The 10,811-nt window shown below is 42.4% G+C and overlaps 1 protein-coding gene across 3 annotated transcripts; it reads right to left on the bottom strand.

Moving 5' to 3' along the window:
- Positions 1-58: 58 nt before the first annotated feature.
- Positions 59-9,568, bottom strand: LOC104957764 (gap junction gamma-1 protein-like). 3 transcript variants are annotated; one of them, XM_010785424.1, is made up of 5 exons: positions 9,311-9,568; positions 2,861-3,132; positions 2,547-2,772; positions 1,774-2,466; positions 59-1,577 (listed from the first exon to the last, which is right to left on the bottom strand). In XM_010785424.1, the coding sequence occupies exons 2-5, from the start codon at positions 3,098-3,100 to the stop codon at positions 1,564-1,566; spliced, it is 1,173 nt and encodes a 390-aa protein (XP_010783726.1). In that variant the 5' UTR covers positions 3,101-3,132; positions 9,311-9,568; the 3' UTR covers positions 59-1,563. The 3 variants fall into 3 exon arrangements, with proteins under 3 accessions (XP_010783726.1, XP_010783724.1, XP_010783725.1); XM_010785422.1 differs by lacking the exon at positions 9,311-9,568 and adding an exon at positions 6,626-6,851; XM_010785423.1 differs by lacking the exon at positions 9,311-9,568 and adding an exon at positions 6,456-6,599.
- Positions 9,569-10,811: the final 1,243 nt, after the last annotated feature.

Below are 10,811 nucleotides of genomic sequence, written 5' to 3'. Positions count from 1 at the left end.
CCTGATGGATTTACACAACTTTACCACTGAAAGAGTGCAAAAGCCCAACACATAATGTTCAAATATATTTATTTTATTTACTCTGAAGACAAAATAATCTCTACAGTTACAAAAACTACAACATTTGCAATAGAAAAAAATAAAGTATAAACCATTGGAGAAAGGTTCAAAAATGGAATGTCGTACCTTGCCAAAAAGTAGCAAAATCGGAAGTGAGATGATTACAAAAATACAGCATTAAACATCTCTTTGGCAAGATTAATTATTCCAGCCTAAGATCATAAAACCAGCTGACAGGCTAGGAGAAAGTCCAAACTGAACAGTATTGATCAAAAGTCTCACGACGAGTTTACTGGGTTGTGTTTTTTTCCCCAGGATCCATAAAAGCATCCATGTTTCAGCACAAACAGAGGGGTGGTGGTGCGTGTCAAGGGCGGAAAATAGGTCTCACCAAAGAAGAATGTACATTTCAAAAGACAAGGATAGAAAGTTATTGTTGATGGTAGCCCAGAAGACAGATGTTTTCAGCTGGTTAGCAAAAGAGAACTCACGTAACATTCTTCACATTTCTGCATTTAAGGACGATTTGTTTTTCTAATTACATCATTTAGGGAAGAAACAGAGTTACTAAATACCCAATAATTAAGTGGCATTCATGATGCCAACACTTCTAAACAAAAAACAAGGTAAATATTCTACAGCTTTGGTCAGGAAATAGTACTAACAATAAGTTCTGGTAAAATAAATGGAGTGTTTTAAATGAATTGGTTGTAAAAAAAAAAAAAAAAAAATTCTAGGAAATTCCATGGAACATTTCCTGTCGATAAAGAATTCAAGCATTTCCCAGGTAAACATTTTGGCCAATTGGAGTAAATATACAGGCTTCAAAACTAATCTGAAATGGTGTGACTTGTGTATAATAAACACCGATAATCCCTAACATCAAATCTGTTTAAATTAAAACATGACTTGGCAGGTTAAGCCGCCCTCGTTGCACGGAAACGCTGCTGCACACGCTCCAGAAACGACATGTGGTTGGAAAAAAATCTCTGAGGCCAACAAGTCTCGACAAAGTGAGACCTTAACATCTGACGTTTTACAGAAAGAGAGCCTCTCTTTTGTGTGGACGACAGCGAAATAAAGTACACTTGCCCAGAGGAGTTTAAAGCTTCTGATAATCCTTACGAGTTCTGAACTGGATGAAGATTGCAAAGGCCACAAAAACAGAGTGGGCAAGAGACCGGGGTGCAGACAAAGCGCAGGCCGAAGGCACAGTGAAGATTTGGACGTAGGTCAGCGAGCAGAAACTGGAGATGTGGCAGGCTTTCAAGTTTAGAGTCGTGGAGATTAACCATTTGTCACAACACAGCTTGGTCAGCATTTTCTTTTCTTTCTGTCTGACCCCTAATACTGAAAGGCATAATTTCACACACAGACACAAACACAGAGACACACACACGATTTGGTCTCCCTCAGTGGTCTGACTGCACTCCCATATGTGCATCCCCATGTGTTTAAGGCCAGTAGGAATGTAAGAACAGACGTTTGAGGCAGGAAGCACGCTCAGGCATGTATTCCTAGGAGAAGAGCAAACAAACATTGGGAATATTTAGCATGAATGTTCACTGAAAAAAAAAAAGCTGTGCTGACTTGTAAATTAGATTGATCGATTATACAGATTCTGGGTTCTAAAGATTACGCAAAGAAATATTTTTCAGATCTTTTAAAATCATAAAAAAGTAGTGAATCTTAAGTAAGGAGTTTCCACGGGACCTTTCTCGCTGGCCTCCCCCTGCTTCTCCTGGGCGAAGTTGAGGCGGTTCTGCTCGGCGGCGGTCTGTGCGGGCGTGTGGACCTCGGGGCTGCTGCTGCGGGAGGGGGTCCCCTCGTCCACCTGGTAGGCCAGGTCCAGGTGCTGCTGGGCCAGCTTCAGGTGCCGCCGCAGCCTCTCCAGCTCTCTGGACGACTGCACCTCGTCCCCGAAGCTGTCCCGCCCGGAGTCCACCACCGGGGAGTCCCTCAGCTGTCCTTTCAGCTCTCCTTTCCTCTTCTCCTTCTTCATGGTGGCGTGGTATCCCGGTGGAGCCGTCACCACGGATCGCGAGGAGGACGGGAGGGGGGTACGCGAGCTGAGCTCGGCCCGCTTCCTGAAGGTGTCTCGGATGCCGCCGATCCCCAAGTGGATGATTTCAAAGATGGTGAGGAGCAGGCAGAGGAAGGACACGACGTACATCACCAGCAGGAAGATGGTCTTCTCCGTGGGGCGGGACACAAAGCAGTCCACGGTGTGCGGGCACGGCGAGCGGGTGCACACGTAGGACGGGATCACCTCGAAGCCGTAGAGCACGTACTGGCCGAAGAGGAAGGCGACCTCGAAAGAAGTGCGCCACATCAGCTGGCACACGTAGACTTTCATCAGGCCGTCACGCAGGATCCGCCGGCGGCCGTCATGCTTTTTCTCCGAGCCTGGAAAATAAAGACACCGGTTAGGATCTGATTCAGAGACAGTGGAACAGAACAAATTGCTCCTTAAACTGCCACCTTACTTTTTTCCACTTTCTCAGGCTTGTCGTGTTCAATCTCCTCAGCGATCATGGGGTCTTCCTCCCCGTTGTCCTCCGCCTCCTCGTAGTCCCGGACGGCCCCGCGGCTGACGATGGGCATCCTCTTCTTCTGGGTGCGCACGGGCCGGTACTCGCTGTCGTCCATGCGGGCGATCTTGTGCATGGCGAAGCCCAGGTACATGATGGTGGGCGTGGTGATCAAGATGACCTGGAGCCAGCATGTGCACGGTTCACACATCGGACACATTTACGGTTTTAAAAACAGAACTTCTATTGAAATGTGATGCGCAGCTCACCTGGAAGATCCAGAATCGCACGTGGGAGAGCGGAGCGAACGCGTCGTAGCACACGTTCTCACACCCGGGCTGCTGCGTGTTGCACACAAATTTACTCTGTTCATCGTAGTAGATGGTCTCGCCTCCGACGGCTGTCAGCACGATGCGGAAGACGATGAGCACCGTCAGCCAGATCTTCCCCACGAAGGTGGAGTGGTTGGAGATCTCATCCAGCAGACGAGTGAGGAAACTCCAACTCATGGTGCCAAGGTGACCGGGGAGCTAAATGAGCTCTGGAAAAAAAAAGAAATAAAACAGTTATTCAAATGAGCAATTATAGATGCTTTGGTCTATGGTTGAATTGCAAACCTCTGCTCAAACAAAACGTTTACTTTAAATTTGACTAGTCAAACTACATTTAACTAGGAAACAACTATAACAAACATTTAGTCAAGTCAACATCCAAAGCGTGATATTAAAATCTTTAACATTTAGTCAAACAGAAATGATGTCAGCCTAATATTTACCATTCTCTGCTATAATATATAAATATTTTCTGGATTTCTTTTTTTTTTTAGATGTTAAACTGAATATATTTTTCATTTGAAAACATTGACGAGAGAAAATTGAGACATTTCAAACTATTTTTACAGTTTTTAGTCCAAATTGTTGACGAAATGAAATCTGACACTTAAGTCTCAAGGCATGACTCAAATAGTCCCCACTGCATTAACAGAAAGTGTTCGCACCACCATGTTGACACATCGACAAAATCATTGAAGAACACAAGTTTAAATGATGCCCTGCGAGTGTTTTAGGTGTTCAACCGCTGGGCTGAGGAATAAACAGAGCCACATGCTTTTGTTTAATCAGACACAGATCTCAGACGGGCAGGTATCCATGCGGAAACTAAACAGCAGACATGGGATCAGTGCTGCTGGTCAGAGCCCTGGTAGTCGTTTGGTGAAGCTACATTCTTACAGATCTTTGGCATGCTGAGCTCAAGCTACTTAATCAAACTTCAAAGTGTCGACTGGCAAGATGTAGCTAGCCGTGAGGAGAGCTTATGATACTAAAGCAGAGCATGGGGTGAGGAATTTATTCTCTGACACACAGCCAGCCCTTTAAAAACCCTCAGTTTACATAGCTGTGACGCGGAGAAAAGAACAATACTGGTCATGTTCAGTAGCCATTACAAGGGATTGCTTTTCATTTACAGAAAAAGCTTGAATTTTTAACAGCAACAGTGGAATAACACAGCTAAATTAACTCAAGAACCTTCAGCAAAGTGGTTGTTGCAAAGACAATAACCAGCTTTCATGACTCATTGAAATAGCCTTTACAAGCATACTGTAGGCCTGCCTCCTCAGATGAGTTCACCCTCGCAGGGTTACTCATCCCCTCACTTTTTTAGCATCCGAATGTGGCAATTTGGAGAAAGGATTTAGCAACTTGCCTGAGCCTGACGGGAAAAAATGTTCTGAAAAAATCGTAACCCTCATATGAAGAAAAAAAAAAAGCCTCTCCAAAGTTGGCCTGGAACAGACATTGAAAATTACAGGCCTCGACACTTCTCAGATCTAAAAGTAAGTTAGAGTTTTTCTTCATGGAGAACAGACCAGTTAAGCTTTGAGAAAACCAGATTCACATATCGGGCCATCCTTGTTATCGCCACACAAAAAACATCTCTGTGCCTCCATGTTTCTGTTGTTTCTTGGTGGTGGGAATAGATAATAGTTTGAGGACACAGACAGCTTTATGACCCTGAAATAAAATGTGGGATGGGAACAAGTACATGGCCTAGGTGTTTCAGTAGCCTCCATGTGACATAATGGAAAAAGCACTTTAAAAAAACCACAAAAGAACATGTATTGTCTCATACAGAAAAATGTCAGTGATAACATTTAAAAGCCCAGACAGTGAATGACGCAGATTGGCCCTTTAAAAAGCATCCGTTCAACTTTTTTGATTTCCTGTTTTTCCGATCAGATATTCAGCCATCTCCCGTTCAGACTGTGCTGTGAGGACACGACCTGATTCCCCAAACAAATATGTGCTGACCAAAAGCATCTTTTGAAAAATTAGAGGCATTACCGTCATGAATCCTGAGCAGCCTAACCACTAATTGTCTAATATCAGTACAACCAAAAAGCATGCCGAGCTGCCAAAACAAGACGCTAAAGGCTGACATTTCAAATGTGACCTCTACTTCTGTTGGTGCCATTTTATCAACCTTTAAAAAACACACTTATCACTGCACTTCAGTCACCTGGAAAATCAACACTTGTGATATAACTTGCAACTGCCAAGATGGTTAGACAAGCAGCATTTAGTCCATTATTACATCAGAATGATGAGCAACTGCAGTCAAAGGGGTCAATATTTATCACAAATAACACCATTTTCTCAAATGACATGACATTTGACAGATAACCACAGTTTGGGTGTTACATTTCTTACTGTTTGTCTGCTCAGAACAAATGTATATTCAGTCTATTCACCCTAAGAAACTTCCTGTACATTCAGACTTCATTTTTCACCGTGTTTTAAACTCTTTAGGCTACAACAGGTGTTCCATACTATGAGTTTGGCCCGTGAAAGGTTTCCAGAGGTGTAGACTTCTTCCACAGAAGCTAGAACAAATCAGATGAAACTCAGACAGCCCCTTCTTGTTAACACTGTTAAATACCAACACTGCTTCTCTTCAAATAAACACACTCAAAGAAAGACAGAAGTCTCCAATGAACCTATTTGACTTGGACAAACTGGTTTCCTAAATGCAAACATTTCTGCAGTGCCACCCCTCCAAAAAGCTAACCAAAGACAGCTTCTAAACAGTAGCTTATTTGCTCATGTGGGCTAAACCAAGCTCAACTGATTTAATGGCTTTTCTGCTTCAGGAGTCAGGAGGAGATGGAGGGGGTTGGAGAAGTTTTTGGGCAAAGGATCTGGACAAAGCAAAGCGAGCATTCCTGCCTAACCAAAAGCAGACAGCTGGATTTTTAGGGTTCAGGGAGCAGACAGAGGGCACATGAAATCTCCATGCAGTCTGAGCAGCATATGGAGAACACAGCTCCAACAAATGCTCCTCTTCTGTGGCGTCAACAAATACCACTTTGTGACGTTGCAAGACATCCAGAGGGGGAGAATGCTGGTTTTCCAAATGGGCAGTAAAAAACAAGTTTAAAGGAAGTTTAAAGCACCGCTGCATAACTTGGGAGCCATGAACACGCTTTGCTGAGTCAGACTGACTTGTTTTGGAAATTGTGGCATTCCTGGAGGAAAAAGTGCTGCCAAGCTTCAGTGGGCAAACAAAAATCTGAAGATGAAGCCATCATTTCACAGAGCCAGAGACACAGAAGTTTGGAACGTTAACCACAATTAGTCGGGGAATTACTCGTAAAAAACAATGCTCTTAGTCGAGAGTGAGTGAATTTAGCCATCACGATGAAGAAGGTCTTATTCTATGATATTAAATGTCGTTTGTTGGACGTTTATCAATCTGTAAGAAGTTACACAATGTTAAAAAGGGAAACGAACAGTGGTTTTCAAACCGTTTTACACGTTAATATGTTCTCCTTTGAGCTTCAAACGGACGAAAATAGCTTCGACTCACCGCTCTCCTGCAAGCGCACACTCCAAAAGTAGTTACGTGGAACTCACTTTGCAAATTCAGACTTGAAAACCCAGCAGCGTGATGGCAAAACTCAAAGCAGGTTCAAAAACTTGTAACAAGCAGTTTTAACAAACTTATCGAACAAATGTATCCCGCTACCAAGCACCCACCTTTTGCGCTCCGTTCTGCGCGACTTCTCTCCTTAATTGCTCGACCAGGTTTTCCTAATTAGTGCGCGTTCTCATAGGCGTCTGCGCGCTTCCGCGTCCGAGCCAATCTTTCAGCAGGATGCCATTCAGCCCGTGTTGACCCCATGCAGGACAAAGGAAGAGAAGGATCTGTGGTTCCCGCAGGCTCCTGCTCTCCTGCTCTCCTCCTCCCACACCTCCTCCACCTAACTCGGCCCCATTCAAGAAGAGGAGGCCCCTCGCGTGAAACCTGAGCCCCGGGACGCTGACTAGTGACTACCGTTCTGCCCTCCCCACAAAACACTCTCCTATTATACGGTTCATAAAAGGATGATGCTATGCAAGTGTCACGGTTTAAACTCAGGGAGAGTATAGGAATTAAATAGATACACAAATAGGCCCTCCTTAAAGTAATTATTACAATTTTTTTCAACTAAAATAGCTGTTTTGGAAAGTATTGATGAGGACTATAGTAGGCTACATACTCAACAATAACTAGACAGCCATGTCAGTTTAACATCTTTCAATATATTATTCATTCTTCTTTAATTGATTCCTTAGAATTGTAACATTGGTAAGGTTTTATGTTACTATATTGTTGAACTTCCAGGATTTTTGCTGCATAAAGCACAAATCTGAAGAATTTCTTGATTTAGTTTTTGGTTGGCATACTGTAGCCCCATGTGCCCAGACTAAATATACCATAAGAAAAATGTCTTACTCAGAAATAACAAGGAGCACAGTCAAGTCTTAAGCTCGTAAAAAGTGGAATATCAAAGCTTTGGCCACATATGCAGCTTAAATAAATTCCTAAAATGGTTTTATCTTCAAAGATGCTGGCTCTTGACTATCACTAAAGTATGACATTCCTTGTGAGCCAAAACTGGCAAAGTTATACTGTTAGATATTTGCCAAAAGGTATATATACACATAGCCTATATATATATACCAGATTTCAAAGCTTTAGACCAATCCTAACAAATATTGTGCCATTTCTTCTTAACATGTTATGTTATGAGCATATTGGGCTTTGTTATGCACCTCTCCACTATAACTTCATTTTCACAATGTGTTTCTAATACATGTACTCTCTAATATCAATTGGCTGGATGGATATACACACACAAACACACACGCGCACACACACACGATTTTGATGTATAAAATGAGTGGACTGGCCCTTTTTATCTGCTAAATTCTTGTCTTTATATGCTTAAAACTACACGGAGTGCAATCCCATAATCGAATCATTCCCATTTTTGCAGAGGACCCCGTGCTATCCGGCGGCCCACAGTTTGGCATCCCACTGGCCTGACTGCGTGACTGCAGCTTTAGAGGCGGAGGCCCACTGACAGGGTTTAGATGACTCCAAAACAACAGATTTCTTGCTGTCATGCAGCTGAAGTGCTCCTGAGTTACCAGAGGAGCCCAAAAGTTTGTGGGAAGGCCAGATGTCTTCGTCCAGCCAAATCACCATGGCTGCATCCCAGCTTCCTCAGGCGTGAACTCATTCACCTGCACCATTTATCCTCACTTATTCACACACAAAAATGATTATTCTCTTGGCATCTCGAAGCCGTTTTTATGTTCACTTGTGGATTCCTGGGAGAATTAGCTTTTTCATTTTTGGGACTTGCAGTCAAATTAAAAAACACTTGTTGTGAAATGTGTGGCGCTGAAAAATGACACTAGGATTATGCAATTTATCCAAAATGAAAAAAGGGGTCCCTGTTGAGGCTCAACATTCCTTCCTACCCCCCTGCAGTGCATATATTAATTGCATGAGTGACTCACTGGTATGAAGCCCCTTTTCCCCCACCTGCACATCCTTGAAAATACAAATGTTGTGTTTTAGTATCAGTCTCGATTGCTTATTTCCTCCTCGACATAAAACTTTGTGACTCAAATTCATGGCGTGCAGGTTTTTATGCCGACTTTCTAGGCTCATTAATTTTACTGTAGTTTAGGCCAAAAACAAAAGGCAACCTGGCAGGAAGGACGAGGTTCTTAAGCATTCACAGAAAATGAACAATCAACACATGGGGAAGAACAATAAAATGTTGAAATGCATGGCGTAATATGGGCATGTGAGAGTGAGGAAAATGGTCCCAGATGCCATATCAGAAACATAAAATTGAATTAATGATGTAATATACGACACCATTAACTCACTTTTATGTACCTGCCCTTTTTTTGATTTCATGGCAACTACTTTTTAGGGGAGAAAAATGCACTTTGAGGCACTTAGTTAATCTCCAGCTTGCCCCCCAGAAAAATAGACTTCATTGTTCAAATTCAAATGTTCGTTTCTGCGAAAAAACCCCATCACAGTTTTCATTGAAAGTTCCGTGTGGGAGGCTGGTTAAAAGTACTTTTTGATTCCAATTCAAGCGCTTATTATTGCTGATTTATGTGCTCAAGGTAATCCTAAAATCCCATGAAAGGTAGCAGCACAAGAGGTCTTAATCACAAGCTTTTTGTATGCACACTTCCTGTAATTCAGTTGGCTCTTTTACTGTGAGAGAGCTGTGATGTATCAACACTTTTAGAGGTTCAGAAAGTCTATCCGTTATTAGCTCGCAGGATGTTGTTCTGTACATGATGCAAGAAAGAGAATGACCACACTTCTTTTTTCCTCATATGAATCTGAATAACATTACAACTCACTTGTGTGTTTAAACCTGCTCCCAGGTCAGGATCGGGGGGGTTTGTCAGCCACGTGGGTGCAATTGAAGGTGATCCAGGTCTCCAACGAGCATATGCACAGCACATGTACAGCACTGGTGGCTAAAGCAATATTTACTCTGTGAAATTGGTTAACACAGCTGAGCCTGGAAGTGTTAAGTGAGCATAAAATAAAAAGAATGCTATTTAACGACATGGCCATACATTTGATCCAACATCCCTGACGTCTTCTGCAGATCTTTTAGCATTCCTTCACTGGTGCAGCTTTTAACTGCAGCCAGAAATAATGTAGCAATTACCCTGCAGCAGTGGCCGAGCAGACAGCAGCTGTGCATGCTATTGTTTGATCACAGTCAAATAAAGCATTCAAAAATGATGTAATTCACAGCTTTCTGTAGGTTGATATTTAACAATCTGTCACCTTTTTTGATTCTTGTTTGCAGTACAGAACATTTGCAACATTAACATATAAACAGATTTTTAAGACAATAATCAAGGATTTTTTCACATTTCTTGCATGCTGCTAACGTGAACCTATTCCAGAAAAAGAAACTACACAAATACTACAAACATATTTTTATCCCATTATACACATGACACATCCAATGTATTTTTTATTATGGCATTTATATAAAAATAAAATACTTTTTGCATCAAACCATAATGAAAAAACAAAGCTAAGAAATTAAGTTTAACTGGTTAATCTTTCCGCTGAGTTTTTATATTTACTGTGCATGTAATATATACATAGATTACACGTTGCAGTGGTTCCATACATAATGCTCAACATTTTAAACATAAGGATTTATACTTAGTAATGAAAATCCACTGCATTTATCGAAACATAAATGAGGACGATAAACAAAAGAATACAGCTTAATGAAATGCTCCCAAGTGTTAAAGACAATAACTGCTGTTAATCTTATGAGACAGTATTTCTTAATGGTACCTGACATAACACTATGCTGAGACACACCATGAGACCCTAATTGGGGTGGGAAGGTGTGAGGTGACCTAGATGACACCCTCCTAAAGCTTTCAAAAGCACCCCCAGCCTCGTGTTGAGCGCGTGATTTCCCAAAACGCTGCACCCTAAGTCGGCGAGGAAGGGGTCTGTCTAGATGAATGAAGGGGGGTGGGGGATATAAAAAAAAAAAATCCAAACCCAAAGCCCCCAAAACTCAAATCTGCAAGACGCCACGGTGATTGAAGAACACGAGACACGTTGAGGTGCATTCAGAAACAAGGCACACTCCATTTGAGCTGTGGAAAAGCAGGATGCTATCTGGGCCCCCCCCTTTACCAATCACTCGCACTCGGCTCATACAGGCAAATCAAAAGAGAAGCGCGCGTCAGCACGAAGGTAATACAAAGTAGCCACAAAATCCGTTGTTGAGACTTCTACTAACGTAGAGTAAGTACACCGTGTGTTCGGACTTTTTTCGTGACCACACGTATTAAGGGCTAAGGCTGGGGGGGGGAG

Source organism: Notothenia coriiceps, unplaced genomic scaffold, assembly GCF_000735185.1.
Source record: "Notothenia coriiceps isolate Sejong01 unplaced genomic scaffold, NC01 NC01_scaffold00027658, whole genome shotgun sequence".
NCBI classification, from domain to species: domain Eukaryota; kingdom Metazoa; phylum Chordata; class Actinopteri; order Perciformes; family Nototheniidae; genus Notothenia; species Notothenia coriiceps.
The sequence above is the reverse complement of the archived record's forward strand: the minus strand, read 5'-3'. Positions and strand labels throughout refer to the sequence as shown.